At 55.7% G+C, this 23,321-nt stretch overlaps 2 protein-coding genes across 2 annotated transcripts; both read left to right on the forward strand.

Moving 5' to 3' along the window:
- The first annotated feature begins 713 nt into the window (after positions 1–713).
- Positions 714–8,590, forward strand: PRAM1 (PML-RARA regulated adaptor molecule 1). The gene is made up of 12 exons (XM_038771819.1): positions 714–833; positions 1,156–1,176; positions 3,369–3,464; positions 3,554–4,233; positions 4,612–4,719; positions 5,409–5,527; positions 5,817–5,883; positions 6,132–6,231; positions 6,417–6,579; positions 7,143–7,176; positions 7,754–7,788; positions 8,062–8,590. The coding sequence occupies exons 1-12, from the start codon at positions 714–716 to the stop codon at positions 8,199–8,201; spliced, it is 1,683 nt and encodes a 560-aa protein (XP_038627747.1). The 3' UTR covers positions 8,202–8,590.
- Positions 8,415–22,635, forward strand: LOC119949962 (excitatory amino acid transporter 5-like). Its single transcript, XM_038771820.1, is given in 15 exon segments — positions 8,415–8,491; positions 8,724–8,734; positions 9,933–10,200; positions 12,989–13,241; positions 13,608–13,687; positions 14,490–14,702; positions 18,544–18,586; positions 18,834–18,932; positions 18,934–19,072; positions 19,251–19,350; positions 19,862–20,095; positions 20,385–20,579; positions 21,191–21,325; positions 22,228–22,327; positions 22,421–22,635. Coding segments are annotated over 15 exon segments (2,067 nt in total). The 3' UTR covers positions 22,541–22,635.
- Positions 22,636–23,321: the final 686 nt, after the last annotated feature.

The raw sequence follows: 23,321 nt of genomic DNA on the forward strand, positions 1-23,321 counted from the left end.
AGTCCATCTTTATGGGAGAGTCCATCCCCTGGAATGTCCCCCTCCTGCTCTCTGAACTGTAGGCGTGCACCAAAGACCATGCACAGTGTCACTCTGGCTCAGACCAGCAGTTCATCCAGCCCAGGGTTTTGTCTTCTCACCAAGCCTATATGATACTTGTGGGAGCTTTTTGAGCTTTTTACCCTCCTGGACATCCCATTGTAGCACGTTATTAGCTCACTAAGCCTTCCCCTTTCCGCTCTACTTCCCCCGAGGCTGTAACCCCATTTTGGATGTGGGTTCAAGGTCTGTACTCCCCCTATGTAATCTTTCTCCTTCAACCAGCCTCTGCCTTTCCCAACCCTAGAGGAAGGCTTGAGCTGTTGTCTCCAAAGCCTCTGGGGCCTGTTTTTCTGTTTCCTCTGCATTTTACCCTTGTATGACTCCTTGTATACCGGCCCAGCCCACAACCTGAACCCACTCGGCCAAATCTGCCTTGGTTTGGGAGTGAACCCCCACTCCACACCTTGTGGACAATCCACAATATCTTGGGATCCCCCTTCCCTGTGGACTGCCGCCTCCTGTCCCTGGAGTAGTGATCTTGCCTGCTCCAGCTGACCATCTGGGACTCCCCCAGACCTCCAGCTTCTTAGAGACTGTGGGGCCACCCTGTTGCCCCATTCATTGCTGGCAGCTCCTTCTCCAGACCAGCTGAGGGAGGATGAAGCAGTAGCATGAGGCTGGGCGACTCCTTGAACACCAGAGTGTCTAGGTTCACTGTCCTGAAGGGAGCGAGACTGCCCAGTCCCATGCTGTCCAGGCTCCCGGCAGCCTCTTCCCCAGGGCAGTGGCAGGTCTTTCCAACTTGTAGAATGTTGGGAAGCCTGTGGCTGTGGCCACGTTCTCCTCCAGCTCTGCAGGACACCATGCGTCGGAAGTCCCATTCCCTGCATGGCCAGGGGTGGGCAGGGACTGAGACACCTGTGGCTTGGAGTCCACTTAAGACTGGGACTTGGATCTTCTGCCACCATCTGGACCAGGCTCCTCCATCACCACAGGACATCAGATCGCCATGCGCCAGAAGCCCCATTCCCTGCAGTGCCCAGGGTGGGCAGGAACTGTGTCATCCTTGGCTTGGAGCCCCCTTAAGACTCAGCTTGCGGTGTGCCATCCCAGCACCCCCAGCTCCACGGGACAGTGAGTGCCAGTAAACTATTTTGACAACGCCGGGGAGGCCGCAATGATTTGCAACTAAGACTGTGTGTCTGGAGCCGTGTGGAGTCTGAGCCCTCACCCCTCCAAGACCTACCCTTTTACTTCTCTTGAAATTGTCTGTTACCTTGTCGACTGACTCTGTGGCTTGTTGTTTGCGTTCCACTGTAACCATTGTCTTTCTTGGTCTAGGTTATGAGCCCTATGTGGGACAGAGACTGTGCCTGCTCTATCATGTTTGGGTCTACCTCATCACTTAGCAGAGTGCTTGGTGCAGAGTAAATCCTTAATAAATGTTCTAATTAAGTTCCTGCGTGTTTCATATTGTGCCCTGTGCTTCCAAGGTACCCAGACTGGGCCATTCCCCAAGATCGTCCTGGGAACCAAGTCCTGGCCTGCCCACTCAGTTCTTGAGGACACAGTTTCTCCACTCTACCTGGCTCCAGGCAGTGGAGCTCCTCCTCTTCCCCTTCTTCCTCCTCCTCCTCCTTCAGTTGTCTTACTATCTGTGCCGTAACTGGAAGCCACAGCCACTTCCTGGAGTCAGCCCAGAAGTGTAACCGTCAGCCCAGAGCTGCTATCCTGGAGTCCTGAAAGCAGCAGGGGCCCTGGTGGGGTGGCGGAGCCTGGGAAGTAAACCACAAACCCTGGAGAGGACCTTTCTGGCTGAGGAAGCCCCAGAGGAGGGAGTGGCCCCCACTTCAGGGACATGGTGAGTAGCCTCCAGCCCCAATCCTCCAGACCCCAGGGACAAGTCCCTGAATCACAGTAGCGTTTGCACCCTCCCTCCAGAGATCTGGGAGCACCCTAAGGCCGGGCAGAGGTGTAGAAGCAGCGGACTCAGACTTGTGTTCAAATACCAAGTGGTAGAGTGTGTCCAGAGCAGGGACCCCTAGGAGTTAGGAAAGGCCCAGGGGGAGTGCCTACAGGGCTTTTCAGCCTAAAAACACTGGTGTTGGGGTGGAGCTGTGGCACCAGATTCTGCATAAACTATGGGACAGAAAGGGATACCCTTAGAGTGCCCAGGGCGCCTGAGATGGGGTGGGGGTTATTCTGCCCTTCTGTCAATGCTGGTTGGTTAGAAGACCCAGACAGAACCCACAAACTAGACAGGCAGGACAGACCAAAGGACACGCGAGATGGGAGAGACTGTCTCCTTGGTTTCCCCATGCCTATCAGGGAGCCTTAGGGGGCCCTGGGCGGGGGATTTGCCCAAACGAAGGAGGATGGGGAGCCTTGGGGGCTGGGCTCTGGCAGCTGGTCAGTGGGTAGGTCCGTCCTGCCCCAAGCTGCCTTCACTCCAAAGGGACAAGTTCCCCTTCCTCTCCTTTCCAACTGTCCCCACCCAAGTCAGGGGGTAATCCTGATAATAACTGTGGTATTCGTTAAGTGCAAGGCACTGTACTAAGTGCTGGGGTAGATAAGAGATAATCCGGTTGGATACAGTCTCTGTTCCACATGGGGCTCACGGTCTTAATCCCCATTTTACAGATGAGGTACCTGAGGCCCGGAGAAGTGAAGTGATTTGCTCAAGGTCACACCGCAGTCAAGTGGCAGAGCCAGGATTAGAATCCAGGTCCTTCTGACTCTCAGGCCCACACTCTATCCACTGGGCCATGCTGCAGCTGGGCTGGGAGATGGGAGCTCAGGGACTGGGCCTAAATTGGAAGGGGACAGCTGAATGGCTTCCCTGTGGCAGGTGCAGGTGGTGAGAATCTTCTGTGCCCCTGTGGAGAGGGCAGGGCACTCCTTGACCTGATTTGGGGGCTGTTGAGGGTTTCCTCTGAAGACTCTCCCACCCCCCAATTCCGGTGGAGCCAGGAGGGAGCTAGCTGATTTTGCAGAACAAACTGGGCCAGACAGAATTTTCCCTGACCCCAGAGGTCTCAAGCCTCAAGGACATGGAGTATGTTGAGAGGGCAGGGGGAGGGAGAGGAAGGAATCTCCTGTGAGGCCCCATCACTCCCACTGGGCCCCCCGTCTCCTTCCCCTTTCTCCAAAGCCCTCCACCTTAGTCGGCCTTAGAAATGGGAGGAGCAGTAAGAAAAACTGCGATTCCTGTTCCGTCTCAGGCACCTCCCAGGACCCTCCCGGGCCCTCCCAACTATTTCCCAACCAGCCTTCCTCGGGCAGTCCCGAGGGTGTGGTAACCTCTGCAGTCGTCCCCTGCGTCTCAGCCTCCCCAGTCCCGCTGGGCCATCAGCATTGACATGTCTGGTTCAGGGAACATCTTACCTTGGACTACTAGCATCTGCATCGGTGTCTTCCTAACTGTGCGTGTGTGTGTGTATGTGTGTGCACATCCCTGCCCATTCCTGTGCCCCTGGGTCCCTGACCCTGTGTCCGTGGCTGTGTCTCACAGGAGAGCCGGGAGGACTTCCAGAATTTAAAAGCGAGGTTCCAGCCCCCAGGGTCCGAGTTCAGTGAGCTACCCAAGAAACCCCCCTTGCCCCCGGGCAGCCATCTCCCCACCTTGGGCTTCAAGCTTCAACCCGTGCCAAGAGCCGGCCTGGAGAAGGGGCCTGCCTCTGGGGGTCCTGGGGCTCAGCGGGAAACCCCGCTCCCAAGAAAAGAGGCCCCCAGAGACCCCAACCCCCTGGCCCTGGCCTCCCGAAGAGCACCAGTCATTACCCCCAAACCCCAGGCCACCAGAGGGGCTGTGGTCCCTGGAGCCGCCTTCCTGGCAGCCCAGGTGGCATCTGAGGCTTTGAAGGGAGTAGGGGGCATCCCGAGGGAATCCGCAGGCCCCCCACCCCCTGGGCCGCCCGTGTGGTCAAAGCCGCAGCAGCCCGTGGGGAAATTCCACCGGGGTCTTGGAACTAAGGCCTTCACCTCCGGCGCTGCACCCCAAGCCTCTCCACCATCAGGATCCCCAAGGACCCGGCTAGAGCCACGGGGACCGGATCCCCCCCGCCGGAGGCCCCTGCCCAGCGAGAGGAGCCTGGGGCCCAGGCCAGCCAAACCTCCACCCCCTCCTGGGCCAGTGGACCTACAACGCTTTCGGAGAGCAAGGGACACACGTGCTCAGGAGGCGACAGGTGGGTGTTCTGGCCCTCATAGGGTGGGTGGCGGGGGGAAGGGCCCTGTGCTCTCCCTCAAGGATATGGGCTTCCACTGCCGACTCCATCCCAGCCCTGGGCAAGTGCTTAGGATCGGTACCAAGCCGGGGCCAAAGGGAACAGAGGACCAAAGTGATGGAGTGGTTGATTCCAAAATCGCCTCTTGTCATATACATCATTGGCGTGTTTCTAATTGGGATCTGATCACCCAGAATCCCCAGGGTCCTTAATCCTGACCCCAAGCCTAACCCTAATTACGTCCTCATTCTGAGGCCCAGCCTAGGAAAAACTCCTGGTTGGGCTCCACCCATCCTCTTCATGCTCCAAACAACCCTTCTCACTCCAGCTCTTCTCCCCTCAGCTCTCCTCTCGTTTTCCCCCCTTCTCCAGCTCGCCGAGCCTTGGGGCCCCACCACTTCCCACGGGCCCAGATCCCTGCTGGGACCTCCCTCACGAAGCTGCTCACAGGGTAAGTGTCTGACTGATGGGGATTGGAAAAGAAAGGGACTCAGAACCAGGACTGTGGGGATCTGGGGGGCGGGTGGTGTGCATGAGTGTTTGTCCTTTGGTTTCAGAACCTCAGCCCCCCGACTACATGCCCCTGCCATGGCTTTGACTGGGGGAACCGAGGAGAAGCTCATGGAAGGAGCGGGGGTGGTTTCCTTAGATGGGGTGGCAGGATTTGGGGTGCTTCGAGGCCAGGCCCAAGATGGGAGGGGTTCACCAGCATCCATAGCTGACAGGGACCAGAGGGCCTGTCTCTTGTGTCCTGTTGCCCTGCCCTCTCCACTGGTTACTATTCCTACTATGGCTGAACCCCTGGGGTCAATCTGACCCTGACCCCTGCTTTCCCCACCACCATCTGAGTCAAGGAATGCCGTGGAGTGCGGAACGCAAAGAGGAGCACATAGAGGGCCAGGGAAGGGAGATGGGGAGGAGGAGAGGAGGCTGACCGAGGGTGATTTGGGGTGGCGTCTGTGAAGTGACTGCTTGAGTCCTACTGCCCAGAGAGGGAAAGGGAGACAGCCTGGAACTCAAACATCAGGGACCAAAATCAGCCGGAAAGGTCTGCTCTCCCCACTCTCCCCTCCTTCCTCTCCCTGCCTCCCGGCATTTGGTCTGCTCCTACCTCAGTCTCCCCTGAAACCCCATCTCCAGTCCCAGGTCACCAGATGAAATCTACGATGAAGTGGAACCTGCAGAACTTGACAGGAAGAGTGCAGAGCTCCCCCAAGCTCATCCCAGCCCCATGCTGAAGAGGAGTAGAACCAAGGAGGGTGAGTATGGGAGCAGGGAGCCTGAGCACCAGGGAAGGGGTGTGTGGAAGAAGGGGATGGGGAGAGAGCATCCTCCTGGGAGGTGGATCAGGGAAACCCACATAGGGCCAGCCAGGCGAGAGACCATAACAGTGTTGGATGGTGGGACCCAGAAGTATCCATCCAGTTAGTGCTGGTCAGATTCCTACCTATTCCTTCTCCTCCATCCCCACATCAGTCCTGTCTCGTGGGAGGGTCTGACCGAGGAGGTAGGGTTCCTTCCCCCAACCCAGGCATTTTGTTTCTGTAGATGAGCTACACGGTGCTGAGAAGACCCCCAAGGGCTTACTTCTACCTCCATCCCTGCTGAAACAACGGTAACACTCGTGTGTGAGTGTGTATGTGTGTGTGTGTGAAAGAGGGAGAGCGAGCGAGAGATCAAGCAGGGAGAGCGGGAGAGGGGGAGAGCATTGAGGGGGGTGGGAAGGAGTAGAGCATCTGCAACTAGGGTTCTGGCCTTGCAAACCGAAGACCTAGATTCTGAGGTGTCACGGCAGAGCCTACCCCCAACTGTCTATTTGAGGGGTGCATCTGGAGACTAAAGGAACCTCTCTTACCTTGGCAGGGCAGCCCACCTCCCTCAGGGCCAGGTGCCAAACGAGAAGAACCCGAAGCAGTGTAAGAAAGAGGAGAAGGCTGAGAAGGAGTTTCGCAAGAAATTCAAGGTCAGGGAATGAGAGCCTGGCAAGGTAGAGCCTCGGCACACTGTGGAGAGGGGGAATGGATGGGGTGACCAGGGGACCTGAGGATGGGGAGAGAGGGTGGTGGGGGCGGGGGAGTGTTGAGGGACCCGAAATTGGGCGGTGGGGAGGGTGGGGATGTAGGTGCTGACGTGTCTCTTTGGCTTCAGTTTGAGGGGGACATAGTGACTCTGACCCGGATGATGATCGACCCCAGCGCCAGTTCCCGCAGAGGAGGGGGCAAGAACCTGGCACTGAGGCGTGGCGAGATCCTGGATGTGATCCAGTTTACCAGTCACGAGCAGATCCTGTGCCGAGATGCCAATGGGAAATGTACGTGAGGGTTGGGCCTCGCCAGGCCCAAGCAGCCGGAGGGTGGGCTGAGCCGGGGCCCAGGGCTAGGAAAGGGGAGGCGACATTGTGGCGGCAGCACGGTCCGGTGGAAAAAGCATACGACAGGGCGTCCGGCAGGAGACCTGGGCTCTGGTCCTGGCGTGACACTTCACTTCTCTGTGCTTCAGTTTCCTCATCTGTGAAATGGGGATAAGATACCTGTTCTTCCCTTTTTGCCTGTAAGCCCTCTATGGGACAAGAACTGTGCCCAATCTGATTTTCTTGTGTCTACACCAGGGCTTAGTAGTAGTAATAGTATGGATTAAGTATTAAGCATTAATACTTGTGTGCAGAGCACACTTAATGCTTAACTGTGTGCACAGCACTGTCCTAAGCGCTGGAGAAGAATATACAGTTGGGACTCAGACACGGTCCCTGTCACTCAGGGAACTCACAATCTAAAGTGGCAGGTGCATATTAGGGAATTTATAAATATCACCATCATCATTGTAATAAGAATGATAATGATAATAATCTTTTCACCCCTCTGCTCTCTGTTGCAGATGGCTACATCCCCAGAGCGGTGCTGCTCCCTCTGTGAGTACCAATCCATCATTTGTATTTACTGAGCACTTACTGTGTTCAGAGCACTGTACTAAGCGCTTGAAGGAGAGGACATTTCAGTAGCGTTGGGTAGAAACATTCCCTTCCTTCGAGAAGCTGACGATCTAGTGAGGGAGGCGAGACCTCAAAATAAATTACGGGTAGGGGAAGCAGCAGAGTTTAAAGGTATGTATATAAATGCTGCAGGGGTGGGAGCCAGATGATTATCAAAGAGCTCCAAGGGGTTAGGTGACACAGAAGGGAAGGAGATTACGGTGGGGCTATGAGAGGTCGGTCAGGGAAAGCTCCTGAAGGAGATGTGTTTTTAATAGGGCTTTGAAGACGGGGGAGAGTGGCGGTCTTTCGGACATGAAGGGAGAGGTAGTACCAGGCCGGAGGGAGGACATGAGTGAGAGGTTGATGGCGAGAGAGACTGGATCGAGGTACAGCGAATAGGTGACGGAAGCCTTATGAGACTAGGCTCCTTTTCCGTGATCAGGCCTGTTCAGAACTAGCCAGGTGAGCCGGGAGGTAATGCCCTCTGACCATGTCTCCCCATCCTCTTCCTCAGGGAAACAGAAGTTTATGACGACGTCGGCCTCTGGGGTAGGTGGTGAGCTCGGTCCTCCGTGGCCTGAGCATTGCTGTCTTTCCTGGCAGTTCTCCCCTAGGCCCAGGGTTGATGGTTTGGAAGCCCCAGGAATGGGAGGTTCTGCTGTTCCAGGGCTTCTCCACCACCCAGCCAGGAGCAGCACGGTCTGTCCCGGGTTCTCCTGGCATCTACATTTGGGAAAGTTGGTAGGGAGGATTGGGGAGGGGATGGGCCAGCCCGGGGAGTCTCTTGATTTCTCTCAACAGGGACCTGGCCTTCTTTTGCAGAGGTTCCGGACACTAAGCTCTCTCCACAGGGGTATGAGGCTCCGAGGCCCAAAGGGCTGCTGGGCAAACACCCAGAAACGGGGAATCGGACCCCAGTGCTGGTTGGACTAAACACTTCCCACCCCTTCAGACACCACTAAATCCTCAGGAAGAAGTAGAGCCGGCTGCTGAGACCGACTGTGTGGGCCCCCCGGGTTCCCTGGGGCTTGAACGTGGTCTGGCTCCTCTGAATCATCCCTTTCTCTACTCACGTTGGCCAGACTGAGCCCTCCCCACCTCCCAACATCGGCTCTCCTGGCTCCAGGAATTCTGCCCCTGTGAGCAGGGCACCAGGAGCAACATCTCAGACCATCATGTGCCCAGTGGAGGTCCAGGGAGGAGGGGCACTTGGTGCCGGGAAAGAGGGGCTGCCCAAGAGGTGGCCATTATGGTCAGTTTCTTCAACTTGGCTGTGGAGGACTGTGTGGTCATCCTTGTGGACATGCCCATTCTTTAGCATAGAGGTCCATACCTCCTGGCCTAGTCCATACTCACGTTATGCATGTTGATGGCATAAAACCTTACTTTTTAAAGTTGTTTTTGTGCTCAATTTATTCATTTTCTGCACCTTTCCACGCCTCCACTTCCCATTTCTCAGCTCCCACCCGGCTCCCTGATCCCAGGCCCAAGGGAGGTAAGAGGGACGAGTGAAAGGGGAGGAGGATGGAGGAGGCTGTCCCCATGTGCGCAAACCCCCTCCCCGCCCCCATGTCTCCCATTGGTCTGGTGTTTCCTTTGGTGCCCCGAGGCTGGACCAGATCCCCCCCTCTCCCCAACCAAGGTCCAGATAGCACCACCCTGGGGCTAGCCCAAAGCTTTTTGGATGGTCCTGGGATTGAGGGTGGCCAGGAGGAAGAAGTGTTGAGTTTTATTAGACTGGCACCTTTGTCTCACTGGGAGACCACCCTGCAGGGAGCTCTGGGCAGCAGGATGCTTGCCAGGTGTGAAAGAAAAAAATGGATTCATTCCAGAATGGGGAACGTGGCCAAAGCATTTAAGAGCTCCCCTTCCTGTCTTCAATCAGTCAATCAGTGGTATCTGTTGAGTGCTTACTGCATGCAGGGCACTGGACTAAGCACTCAGAAGTGTACACTGTGGCGGAAGGAGCTCGGGCCTGGGAGACAGAGGGCCTGGGTTCCAATCCCAGATCTGCCACTTGTCTGCTGTCAGCAAGTCACTTATCTTCTCTGGGCCTCAGTTCCCTCATCTGCAAAATGGGGATTCAATACCTGCTCTCCCTCTTACTTCGACTATGAGCCCCATGAGGGACCTGATGATCTTGTATCTACCCCAATGCTTAGAACAGTACTTGGCACATAGTAAGCCTTTAAAAAATACCCCTATTATTGTTGTTATTATTAGTAGTAGTAGTATGCTACCACAGAGTTGGTAGACATTCATTCATCTAGTTTTTATTGAGTGCTTACTGTGTGCAGAGCACTGTACTAAGCGCATGGGAAGTACAAGTCGGCAACATATAGAGACGATCCCTGCTCACAAGGAGCCAACAATCTAGAGGGAGGAACTGGGAACCCTGCATGCTGTGCCGCCGTATGCAGTTTAGGGGGTTCCAGGTCAGGAGAGGAAATCACTTTTTAAATTCAAATGTTCTAATTCAAAGCAGATTCAGTATCTGCTCTATCAGATTTAACTGGGAAGTAGCCCCCTCCCTGTCTTTCGTATACCCGCTCTTACTGTTCCCACGGGTTTCCTGGGCCTTCCTGATGGAGGGGGTTCCAGGAAGGATGGGTCTTTCCGTCTCCCTTCCTTTGCCACCATCACCACTTCCTTTTCCCCAATAACCCCTGGGCCCTTTGGCTTTGTGGTCACAGGGTTAGAGAGGTGTGAGGCTTGCAGTGGCAGAAGGGCCTTGTGTTGGAACTGTGGAGAGGTGATGTCTGAGGACCTGAGGAGTGGAGGTATAGGAGACGGGAGGAGCAGACTTGAGGTGTGGAAGAGGAATTCAGGGGAGGAGGGGATTCTCGGGAGCCAGGCTGACTCGCCGTGGGAGCAGACGGGGCTGTTGGTGGCCGACTGCCTGCCTGGCACAGCTGCAGTTCAGGCCCTGCCCCACAACCTCAGGCCAGAGTTTCGTGCCACGTCAGGGCCAAATCCACTCTGTGCTACATATGCTAGTGAAGGGCAGCCAGCGCCTGCACTGCTGTGGAGTCTCCGATCCAGGCTGCTCAGCTTGGCACTGACAAGTGTCTGAAATCAGTCACATCGGACAATTAATTGTCTTACTGGTGCCCTGTTGCAGGCTGTTCTGTTTTATCTTCCTTCCACTCCTCCTTCCTCTCTGGGCAGTAGTACTCTGGCAGTCACATCACGGACTCCACCCCGAGTCAGCCTACTCTCCTCCTTCCCCCCCCCCCCCCCCCCGTCCCCTCCCTGGCCCGGCATGTGCTCCTCACTGTGCTCTACACTCTGCCACTCAGTACAGAGGTTGCTGTGCAATCAATCAATCGTATTTATTGAGCGCTTACTGTGTGCAGAGCACTGTACTAAGCGCTTGGGAAGTACAAGTTGGCAACATATAAAGACAGTCCCTACCCAACAGTGGGCTCACAGTCTAAAAGGGGGAGACAGAGAACAAAACCAAGCATACTAACAAAATAAAATAAATAGAATAGATATGTACAAGTAAGATAGAGTAATAAGTATGTACAAACATATATACATATATACAGGTGCTGTGGGGAAGGGAAGGAGGTAAGATAATGATAAGGTAATGATAAGGAAGAAATGTTAAGGAGTTTGATAACAATAATGTAGTAACAATAATGATAATGATAAAATTCAATCGTATTTCATTCAATCATATTTACTGAGCGCTTACCATGTGCAAAGCACTGCACTAAACACTTAAACACACTAAAACACACTGTGTTACTAAACACAGAACCTGCCACTTAGGTTGCCCAAGGGAAACCATTGACTCAAACACTGGGGGGCAGGGGGGGGCAGGATGGCAGGGGTTAAGGCCAGGTCGATCCCAAGAGCTTGGCCCTAGGAATAAGAATATTTATTGAGCACTCACTGGGTTTAACGTACTATACTAAGCTCTTGGGAAGTACCAGACAAGCAGCGTGTACTAGTGGATACGTCCTGGGCCTGGGATTCAGAGGACCTGGGTTTTAATCCCAGCTTTGCCACTCAACTGCTGTGTGACCTTGGGCAAGACACTTCACTTCTCTGTGCCTCCGTTTCCTTACCTGTAAAATGGGGATTCAATGCCTGTTTCATCCTCCTACTTGGACTGTGAGCCCGTTGTGGGACCTGATTGTATTGTATCTATCCACAGAGCTTAGAACAGTGATGGGCACATAGTAAGTGCTTAACAAATACCACAAGTATCGTTATTATTATTAGCCCAGTGTGGCACAGGGACTCTACCTCAGGACTTAGAACAGTGCCTGACACATAGTAAGCGCTTAATAACCCAATTATTAAGTGACCTGTTCCCTTCCCTCAAGGGGCTCATAGTCAAGTGCGGGAGACAGACATAAAAATATTAACAGTCAAAATAAGCGATTGAGTGTCCAATTGAATAAACGTATAAAAGAGTGCTGATGATGGGTTGAACTTAAGGTCATAAATTCTGGGTGAATTGGTGAAGAGCCTTGAAGCCAACTAACTGAGGTGATTTTGTTTGTGGAGGGAAACTCATAGAGAGCTGTGAGGAGAAGACAAATGTGTGCTGAGTGATGCATGTAGTTTAGATTGGAGGTGGGGAGAGGCCAAAGGCATTAGTATCCAGTGAGGATACTAATGCAATAGTCTAGCAGTGAGATGACCAGAGCCTGAATCAGGGTGGGAGCTGGTTAGGTGGGGAGGAAGGACCTGAGGATGCTGTGCAAGCAGAACTGGCAGGATTTGACAGTAAGAGAGAGTTGAAAGACAGTGAAGAATCACGGGTTGTGGACTTCTGGGACAGGGAAAATGGTGGTGGTATCAATTGAGAAGGAAAAGCTAGGGGGAAGAGTGTGCTTAGGGGGAACGATGAGGACTTCTGTTTTAGACACTGAGTTTGAGGAGCCAGCGGGCTATCTAAGTGGAGGTGTTGTGTCTGTCTCCCCCTCTAGACTGTAAGCTCGTTGCAGGCAGGGAATGTGTCTGTATATTGTATTGTACTCTCCCAAGCACGTACTACAATGCTCTGCACACAGTAAATGCTCAGTAAATGCTATTGAATGAATGAATGAGATGCAAATTTGCAGGTCAGATGAGAGATCAGGACTGGAGAGAGAGGTTTGATAATGGTTTGCAGAGAGGTGGTAGCTGAAGATGTGTGAGCGGAAGGGCCTCAGTGAAGGGAGAGGAAGGGGTGGGGAGAGAGAGAGAGAGATGAAGAGGGTCCACAAACAGAGCCTTGGGTCCAGGACACCCACAGTAAGGATGAGATGCGTAGGAGGAGGCAGCGAACGAAAATGAGTGGTCCGAGAGGAAGGAGGAGAACCAGGTGAGTACTGTGTCAGCAAAACAGAGGACTGATTGTGTTAACCAGGGGAGGGGGCCCTGGCTCCTGTTGCCCATGGCCTCCTCTGAATGGGGGCATTTCAGGGCTGGGGCCTCTGATCGTAGTGGGGAAGGGAGTTCCGACGAGGAGGAGCCTGCCTGGACTGCCGTGAGGGCAGGTAGGGAAGAGGCCAGAGGAGCTCATTACACCGGCTCACGTGGAGAGTGGGCCGGAGCCCCGTGCAGTGGCCATGCTGTCAGGGCCCATTAAGGTGAAGGATGGACATCCATGGCATTATCCTCCTGGAGCCCGCGGCAGGGGGGGTGGGGGGAAGGAGGAGGGCGGTGGCCAAGCTTGGGAGCTGGTGCCGGGAGCAGCTGCCGGCAGAACGTGCTGCTGTTGCCACTGCTCCTGTTGCTGCCGCCTCAGGCCCAACTCCCAGCCCCCCAACCCCGGCTACCGCCCCGGACCCCAAGAGTGCCGGAGGGCTATCGGCTGCTGGGGTTGGAGCCTCGCCATGGGACGGGGGGGACCGAGCTGGCTGGTCGGCCACTGGGGCTCCATCAGGGTGGGCGTCGCGGCCTTCTGGGGGCAGCACGGGCTCCTGACCCTGTCCCTGCTCTCGGTCATCGCTGGCTGCCTGCTGGGCGGCCTCCTGCGGACCCTGCAGCTCTCTGACCTGGTGAGAGCTGCCGGGATGGGGCCGGGAAAGGGGGGCGGGGTGGAAATGGGGGTGAGGGTGGGGGAGGAAGAAAGGGTGGGGCTGAGATGGATGGGGTTTCCAGCCCCCGTTTTGTTCCCACGGCTCAGAGAAGAAAGTCGGGGGAGGTCGGGAGTAGGGATTCCCGGAGAGGAGGTAAGCAGGTCTCCCCCAAGGCCGGGCCGAGGGAGAAGGGACACCCCTCTAACCTCAGCCAGGCAGGGCCCAGCCTTTGGAATCCCCCGTTCCCCCCTTTCCCCTCCCTGCTCTCCCTCTCTTCTTTCCTTTCCTCTCCTCCAGTTCCCTCCCTCTCGCTTTGGCCTCGCCAGCTCTTTCGTGTCCACGCAGGAACAGCAGTATTTTTCCTTTCCCGGGGAGCTGCTCATGCGGATGCTGAAGATGCTTATCCTGCCCCTGATCACATCCAGGTCCGTCACTGCTTGGGCTGCGCCCCTAAGCTTCTGGCCCGCAGCCCCTCCATCACTTCCTCTGCCAGGGGAGGTCTCGGCCAGGGGACTCTTCCTCCTCGCCAACAGAGCAAATGTAGACGCCTGCAGGTGCTCAGGGCTGGATCTTATTCCCTCTTCTTGTTCTGCGAGGCCCTGTCTCGGTCTCTGCCCCCATCTGGGCCTCAGTTTCCCCATCTGAAGGTGGTGATAATGGTAATGGAGGCTCCTACTGTAAAGGACAGGCGAGGCTTAGTCCAGGCGCAAAGACTTAAGGATGGAGAACCTGTGTGAAAGAATTGATTATAGTATCTATGGTTTGCAGAGTGCCATGCACACTCTAGTCCCTTCCAGTCGTGTTCCCGTCAGGGCAGGGAGAGCAATTAGGTACACAGGGGCACAGACCTGATGCTGGACCAGGGCACTGCGACCCACCAGACATTGGGCTTGGTAGCCTCTGGCATCTTTCCCGCCCACGTCAGCAGGCTATCTTTCAAGATCCCTGCTGGGCCTGTCTACTTCGCAGAATGCCCCAGGTGGTTCTGTGGTCAGAAACCTTCACCACTAATGAAGCAGCCCCAGAAGGCATGCCCCTACTTCTATTTCACCCTGGCAGATCACTCCATGGACAGTGTGTGTAGTGGCAAGATTTGGCAGGGGTGGTGGGAGGGCTGAGGCTGAGGGGTTGGGCCCAGGAATGGGGTTGTGGGAACACGGTACTGGGGGGGCCAGGGATATGGCCCAGGGGTGGCATTTCACTTCTCCCTTTCTCCTCTTCCCACAGCCTCATGTCGGGCCTGGCTACCATGGACCCACGGGTATGTGGGCGAATGGGCCTTCTCACCATCACCTACTACCTGTGGACGACATTCATGGCCGTCACAGTGGGCATCGTGCTCGTCCTAAGCATCCACCCTGGAGCCGCGGCCCAGAAGGAAGTATCTGTCACGGGCAAGATGGTCCTGAGCTCTGCTGATGCCCTGCTGGATCTGATCAGGTAAGCGCTTAGTCCCGTGCAAGCACTTAGTACGGTGCTCTGCACACAGTAAGCGCTCAGTAAATGGGATTGAATGAATCAGGTGCCTTTTCACCTTATACTAACCCCTGCTTTCCCCCAGTTCTAGCATCTTGGCCCCAGGGTAGCTTTGCCAGTTAAGTCCAGCTCATCCTCTTAAGCACAGGCAGTGCGGGGGTAAGGAGGGAGGAAGAGAGACAGAGAGAGACTGTGTGTGTGTGTGTCTGTGTGCAGCATGGAGTCATTTGCTGGTGGAGGAGGGTTGTGTTTGTTTTGCTTAGGTGAGCTCTTGGGAGTCAAATTAAGTAAGTCCTAGCTCCCTCTCCACCAAAGGTCAGTTTCAGATATTCAGTTGGTCCGATATGGGGCCAAGACAGCAGCCCCCCAATATTCAACATAATGCCATCATGTCATGCTGCACTCACAGCACAATGTGGTAACACAGTTGCGTGACTTTGCGCAGGCAATGTATGAAGGAGCATTTCTCCGGTACTCCGTGTTGTACCATCCCCACAAGCACCCCTGGGCATCTGGGCTCCGGAACCTCAAATTAGTCCCCACTAACAGATCACTTCCATCTCAATGGCATCTTCGACAAAGGCAGGGGCATGGTCAGTTTGAGAGCCGGTGTGCGATGGACAACTCTGAGAGAAGCTGTGAGGTAGCCGTCTTTGATCTGGGCAACAGTGTCTCCATCTTAGAGCAGAAGGGGGTGTGGCCATCTGGCCATGTTTGAGAAGGGTGGCAGGGTCATCACCTTTGAGGAGGCCATGTTCAAGTGGAGCCTTGTAATGACCATATTGGAGAAGAACAGGGCCTTAGATATTTTTGAGCAAAGCCATGAAGGGGCAGTCTTTGAGAGGGGCGATCTCTAAGAATGTCATCTGTAAGAGTAGCTGTGAGGAGGCTGTTTTTGAGATGGTTAGTGGTGCTGCCCCACAATTTTTTTAGAAGGGAAGGAGTGTGGCCATCTTTGAGACGAGCAGGGGTTTTGCAATTGAAGGCAGGGATCGTGTCTAACAACTGTATTGCCCACCCTCAAGTGCTTAGTACAGTGCTCCTCACACAGGAAGTGCTCAATAAATATTGATAGACTGATCTTTGAGGGAGAAGGTGGCCATCTTTGAGAGGAGCAGCAGTCCAGCCGTTATTGCGCAGGGTAGTGGAGGTGCCATCTTTGGGAATGGCAGGGCTGTGTCAATCTTTGAGAGAATCTAAGAGTTGACATTCATTCATTCAATCGTATTTATTGGGTGCTTACTGTGTGCAGAGCCCTGTACTAACCACTTGGAACGTACAATGCAGCAATAAAGAGAGACAATCCCTGTCCACAACAGGCTGATAGTTTAGACGGGGGGAGAATGACATCAAAACCAGTAAACAGGCATCAATATAATAAATAAATAGAATTATAGATATATACATATATAGATAAGTGCTGTGGGGCGGGGATTGGGAGGAAAGGGAGCGAGTTGAAGTGACGTGGAAGGGACTGGGAGCTGAGGAAAAGGGGACTTAGTCTGAGAAGGCCCCTTGGTGGAGGTGAGCCTTCAGTAGGGCTTCGAAGGGGGGAAGAGTGATTGTTTGACGGATTTGAGGAGGGAGGGCATTCCAGGCCAATGGTAGGACGTGGGCCAGGGGTCAGCGGCAAGACAGGTGAGATGGAGGCACAGTGAGAAGGTTAGCACCAGAGGAGCGGAATGTGCGGGCTAGGATGTATAAGGAGAGAAGGGAGGTGAGGTAGGAGGGGGCAAGGTGATGGAGAGCTTTAAAGCCAATAGTGAGGAGTTTTTGTTTGATATAGCTTACTGAGGCCACATCTTACTGATATAGAGAAGCAGCGTGGCTCAGTGGAAAGAGCACAGGCTTTGGAGTCAGAGGTCATGGGTTCAAATCCCGACTCCGCCAATTGTCAGCTGTGTGATTTTGGGCAAGTCACTTAACTTCTCTGGGCCTCAGTTCCCTCATCTGTAAAATGGGGGTTAAGACTGTGAGCCCCACGTGGGACAACCTGATTACCTTGTATTCCCCCCCCCCCCCCCAGTGCTTAGAACAGTGCTTGGCACATAGCGCTTAATGAATCCTATCATTATTATTATATAGAGGTTGATAGGCAACCACTGGAGGTTTTTGAGAACGTGCCCTGAACGTTTCTGTAGAAAGATGATCCAGGCAGCTGAGTGAAGTATGGACTGAAGTGGGGAGAAGCAGGATATTGGGAGGTCAAAAAGGAGGCTGATGCAGTAATCCAGTCGGGACAGGATGTCATTGTATTAACGTGGTACATCTATGTAAGTGGCCATTTTTGAGAGAAGATTTTTGGTGGATTTTTTGGACAAGGGCAGTGGTGCCACCATTTTTAGGAAGGTGAGGGCCACGGCTCTCTTTGAGAGAAGCCATCAGATGGCCATTTTCCTTCTCTGGAGGAGCCAAGTGAGCGCATTGTGGGTCGCTACAGGATATATGATGTCTGGTTAGCCAGGAAGCTGAAAGCGAGGGTAGCCCCCCACTTGCTGGCCCTGCAGGCGGAGAGTCAGTAAGCCAGATCTTGGCCTTTTTAAGACCAGTGACCTGGCTGGTATCTCTTTTCCTATCTACCTATCTACTCAGGGAGTGCCTCCAAATTCTTCTCTTGGGAAAAAGTGAGCCGTTACTTTCCCAGCTAGCTCTTGTTCGCTTTTTCCCCAAATCAGGAATTTGGAGACTCTCTCTGAAACTGCAACTGCTGGAGACTATTGTGCCGGAGCTGCCGGTGGGCAGGAAGATGCCTGCCTGAGTGGAGGGGTGGGTGTGGCCCCAAGTCATACCTTTGGGTATCCTGGACCCTCAGGTTGTTTAGGGGCAGGCTCTAATGCCTCTTTCCCCAAAGATGCCATCCCCTTTTCTGCCCTCCACCCTTGCCTTCTTGGTGCCCCACCCACACAGCCTCCAGCCCAAGCCTGGGCCACCTGTCTGTCAATCACATGCTGGTACTGCTCCCAGTTACAGGCCAAAGCTGCATGTGGGCGAGGAAGAGTGATTAGTGAGGGAAAGCACGTTCCATCTAGCTGTGCTTGAGGGCAGCTTTGATGTGGGTACGGGCATGAGTGTTGGCGACAGCAGCTTTTGCACCTGGGGGCCACCCTATGGAGTGTTTGGGCCCTGAGAGTCCCTGCATGACCATCTTTGAGAAGGGCAGGACAGCCCCTGTCTTCGGGAGGTTCAGAGTGGCTGTCTCTGCCCCACAGGGTCCTGAGGCAAAAGCTTGCTTTGCTCACTGTCTGAAGCCGACTTCGCCTGCCCCCAGCAGACAGCAAAGACTGAGGGGAAGTCATGGGGTAGAATCAGGGGAGATTGAGAGTGGCCTGAGCCCCAAACAGCTTCCTCAGACCAATGGGGAGAGGAGCCGAGGAGTGCCAGATCCCAGGGCAAACAACACCTTGGAGTGAAATGCCCAGGCCGGGCTTGGCCTTCGGTTCCTCTTTTTTTTTTTTTTTTTTAATGGCATTTATTAAGTGCTTACTATGTGCAAAGCACTGTTCTAAGCACTGGGGGGATACAAGGTGATCAGGTTGTCCCACGTGGGGCTCACAGTCTTAATCCCCATTTTACAGATGAGGTAACTGAGGCCCAGAGAAGTTAAGTGACTTGCCCAAAGCCACACAGCTGACAAGTGGCGGAGCCGGGATTTGAACCCATGACCTCTGACTCCAAAGCCCGGGCTCTTTCCGCTGAACCACGCTGCTTCACGCGGCTTCTTCTGAGCCCATGGCCAGCGTGGGGAATCGGGGCGGGAGTAGGGCTAAGGGACTCAAGATTCTGCCATTTTCTTGCTGTCTCCCAGAAACATGTTTCCCGCCAACCTGATCGAGGCTGCATTTCAGCAGGTGAGCCTCCGCCCCGGTCTCCCCCGTCAGCCCTCCAGCACCCCTTTTCCTGGCCTTACAACGAGAGCAGTCAAGGGGGCCAAGGCTGCATTGTGGGTGACAGGGTCCCCCAGGCTTAACTCGTGCTGAGTTCAGGCTGGGGCCGGGCCGCTGTCATCGGGGGTGGGCCAGGTTGGGGAGGCTGGCAGGGGGACACTGGACTAAAGACCGAGGTGGTAAAAGCAGGTCTGACCTTTCCCTTCCTCAGTATCGGACAGAGGTCGTACCCGTGGCCAAGGGGACGGGGCCCCGGGCTCCGGCCCCTGGGAAGCCACTCAATTTTCTGTACTTGGCACCGGGCCCCAACACGGATGCGGGATGGGCCCCCCCCGCGGCGAGTGGTGCGGCTGGAGCTGACGCCATCCCCGGAGATATCCTACCAAACCCGGCCGGGCACCAATAGCGAGATGAACGTACTGGGCATCGTCATTTTCTCTGCCACCCTGGGTACAGCGCCTGCCCCCACCCCACACCCCTCGAGGGTGACCTGCAGATGTGATTCCCTGTTTTCCCGCCCCCCTGGGGTGGATGGAAGGGGAAAGGCGGGGCTTTGTCTCTGGGACGCTGGGCCAGGCGGAGGCCTCCACCTCGGGGTGACCACTCCTTGCCCTTCCCCCGACTGCAGGACTCCTGCTGGGGCAGATGGGGGAACGTGGGGCCCCGCTGGTCAACGTGTGCCAGAGCCTCAATGAGGCCGTCATGCGGATCGTCTCCGTGGCCGTGTGGTGAGGCCCCCTTGCCATCAATTAATCAGTGGTGGTCATTGAGCCCTGGCTTACTGTGTGCGGAGCACCGTACTAAGCGCTTGGGAGAGTACGTGACAACAGAGTTGGTAAACGCTATCCCTGCCCACAAGGAACTTACGGTCTAGAAGGGGAGATGGACATCGTAATCAATTCTGGGTACGGGCGTAAGCGTTGTGGGGCTGAGGGTGGGATTTCCCAGGGGTGCAATGAAAGGGGGAGGCCTGAGTTTCCGTGGGGAGGGAGGAGGAGGAGCCAAGAGTCCCTCCTTTCCCAGCACCCCATGTAGGTGGGGCGACTCGAGCAGAGCGAAGGACGGGGGATGTCCCACTGCCGCCGGAGCCTCCGCTAGCCCCAGTTGCTCTGGCACAGCCTGGCAATATTTTGCCTGGGCCTGCCCGGCCTGGCAGTGACCCCTGGCAGCAGGCAGAGTGGCAGGCCAGCCTGGGGTTGACCCCCCTCCAGGGTGGCAGCCGGCTGCGTGGCCCCGCAGGTACTTCCCCTTTGGCATCGTGTTCCTCATTGCCGGCAAGATCCTGGAGATGGAGGACCCGTCCACCGTCGGCAGGAAGCTGGGGCTCTACATGATCACCGTGGTGACGGGGCTCAGCATCCATGGGCTGCTTCTCCTGCCCAGCCTCTTCCTGCTCATCACCCACCACAACCCATTCCCTTTCATCCGGGGCATTCTGCAGGCCCTGCTTATCGCCCTGGCCACCTCATCCAGGTAGCTGGCGGGGGCGGTTGGCGGGGGGCCACGCTGATACGATACATGCCAGAGCCATGGAGTTGTTGCTCATTTGTACAAGAGGTCAGAAAATCCCTTTTGATAAAAAGACTGGCCTGGGCACCTGGGCCCGGGCCTGCCCTTGTCCCTGCCCCCCTGGGGCTCCTGGCCTTGATCTTGCCTCCTCTCCGTCCGTTTTGCATCAGAAAATCTGTCGCCGGTGGGGTGGTGGGCTGGTGGGGCTCTTTGCTCCCTCAGCCTTCAGGCCTGCCCAGCAGTTCCCTCGCAGCTCGGCCACGTTGCCCATCACCCTGAAATGCCTCCTGGAAAACAACGGCATCGACCGGCGGGTGGCACGCTTCGTCCTGCCCGTCGGGGCCACGATCAACATGGACGGGACGGCGCTGTACGAGGCCGTGGCTGCCATCTTCATCGCGCAGGTCAATGAGCTGGACCTGGACCTTGGCCAGATCATCACCGTTAGGTGAGCTGCCCTGTCAGTCCCCGCCCTTCCCGGTTCTGGCCTCTTTTTCGACTTCGGGTGCAGCCTCTGTGGGTGTCCTGAGGTTCTCGGGCTGGGCCAGCTCCCCCTTCTCCAGAGCTCAGGGCTTGGGACTGCAACCCTGCTGGGGACTGGGCACTTGAGAAAAGTGATGCTTTGGCCCCTGAGGCTGCATCATCATCATCATCAATCGTATTTATTGAGCGCTTACTATGTGCAGAGCACTGTACTAAGCGCTTGGGCAGTACAAATTGGCAACATATAGAGACAGTCCCTACCCAACAGTGGGCTCACAGTCTAAAAGGGGGCACAGCTGCAGGCACAGCAGGGCTCCTCACTGCAGAGGCCTCCTCCCCTAGCTCCCACCCCTGCTTCCTTGGGCTACCAAGGCTTGTCCTTAGGGTGGTGAGGGATGTGGAAAGGAGAGGAGAGGCCAGAGGGAAATGAGGTGAAGCGGGGGAGCGACATTTCTCCTGGCTAGGGTGGCAGAGGGAATATATAGGAAGGGTGTGTGGGAGCCAACAGAGAGACTGAGGAAGGCTGCCATGGGCAGTACAGGGGGAGGGAGGATCCTGGAATCTGGCTCCCTGCAGCATCACGGCCACGGCGGCCAGCATCGGGGCGGCGGGGATCCCCCAGTCTGGCCTGGTGACCATGGTCATCGTTCTGACCTCCGTCGGTCTCCCCACCGAGGACATCACACTCATCGTGGCTGTCGACTGGGCTCTGTGAGCATCTCTTTTTGCAAATTGTTGGGGGTGTTGGGACTTGGGAGGGGCGGGGGTCCTTGGCATGGGGAGTGGGGCAGTTCAGCAAGGTAGGGGACTGAGCGCTGGGCTGCTTGTCCACTGCTCCAGGACTCCAGGGCAGCTGCAGTCCAGAGTGGGGAGTTTGGGGACTTGTCTCGGCACCTGGGTGGCTCTCAGAGCCCCAGGCTATGACCATCTTGAATGCTGCTATGGGAACATTTCCAGGGTCTGCGCAGCGCAGACCGGGCCTGACTCAAATTGCTTTGCAGGTGCCAGTACCTGCCGGGTGTCGTTATATTCCATACGCGTGGAATTCCTAGTCAGGGATGGGTCATTCATCCATTCAATAGGATTTATTTAGCACTTACTGTGCACAGAGCACTGAACTAAGCGCTTGGAAAGTACAATTCAGCAACAAATAGAGACAATCCCTACCCAACAATGAGCTCACAGTCTATAAGGGGGGAGACAATCAATCAATCAATCGTATTTATTGAGCGCTTACTGTGTGCAGAGCACTGTGTGCAGAGACAGACAACAAAACAAGTAGACAGCATCAATATAAATAGAATTGTAATTATAGATACATCATTAATAAAATAAATAGAATTATAAATAGGTACATATATGCACAAGTACTGTGGACTGGGGAGGGAGGTAGAGCAGAGGGAGGGAGTCGGGGTGATGGAAAGGGGAGGTGGAGCAGAGGAAAAGGGGCGCGTAGTGACGGTTGCAGTCTTAGGGAAAGATCCAAATTAGGAGTTTGAACAGGACCCCGCTGTCGGTGCTTGGTGTGTGTGTGTGTGGGAGGCGGGGCGGGGCGTTGGCCCTGGGTGGAGGGCAGAAAAACCTCAATCCATCACCTCCCGCCCCTCATCCAGTGACAGATTCCGGACCATGACCAATGTCCTGGGGGATGCGCTGGCTGCTGGCATCATCGCGCACGTCTGCCACGAGGACTTGGCGCCCAAACCCGAGGAGGTGCGTCCCCTCAGCGCGTGTATCCCCTCAGCCACCCAGGGAGGCTCTTTCCCGGGGCAACCCCTCACCCCTCAACCCCTTCTCCCCTTCTAGCGGGATCCTGGCAGTCAGAGCCCACCCCTCGCGGACGCCACCCTGCCCTCCAGTCAGATGTGCGTGCGGGATCCGATCGGCAAGGTCGGGAGGGAACAGTACAGCCTCTGCCAGGTGTGAGGAGGGGCCCTTGCAGCGGGGGGACACATGCTGCTGCCCGCCCGGGACGGGACTTGGAGGAAGGCCAGAGGCCCAAGCTCCCGCTGAGAACAGCCACCGGCAAACTGGGGAAACGGACATTTCTCCGCAGAATCTGTCCAGGCCCTGAGCGTGCTAACCGACGGGCTCCCTCGCAGACTCACCATCCCCCTGGCCACCCCTCCCTCGCCTCCAGCCACTCACATGCTCCCCTTCCCCTCCCCACCGGACTGGGAGGGTCCAGGGAAGCGATGCAGCTGCCACGCTGGTCTTTGGCAGCCACCGCCGCTCAGGCAGGGGAGAGGGCTGCTGTTCATGGATGCCCATGCTCTCGGCAATAAACCTTTTTTTATTGGATACTCTCTTCCCTTCAGCGGGGTTAAGTTTTTGCCAGGCTGCGGCGTGTGGCTGGTCAGTATTTGCCTAGCCAAGCGCGCCTCCCCACAGCCACCTGCTCCCCTCTGGCCCACTGTGGCCTCCGGCAGCTGGCGGGATTTTCCCGTGGAGGCCGAGGCCAAGACCGAGGAGACAGCTGTCTTTTCCCGTCAGCCCTAGAAGGAGACCCGGGTCCGCTTTCCAACGAACATGCTGCGCCCCAGTCCTGCAGGGGAATCCTGGGGTGGGGAGAGGAGAGGGCAGTCTGGGCCCCGAGGTCGTACGGGAGGGGCAGCTATTCAGCTCTCCTCCCCCTCCTGCTTGCCCTCGCCCAGGCTGAGCAGTTAAGCCCCTTTCCCCAAAGTTTCCTCCAGCTCACACAAGCCTG

This window comes from Tachyglossus aculeatus, chromosome X1 (genome assembly GCF_015852505.1).
Source record: "Tachyglossus aculeatus isolate mTacAcu1 chromosome X1, mTacAcu1.pri, whole genome shotgun sequence".
NCBI classification, from domain to species: Eukaryota; Metazoa; Chordata; class Mammalia; order Monotremata; family Tachyglossidae; genus Tachyglossus; species Tachyglossus aculeatus.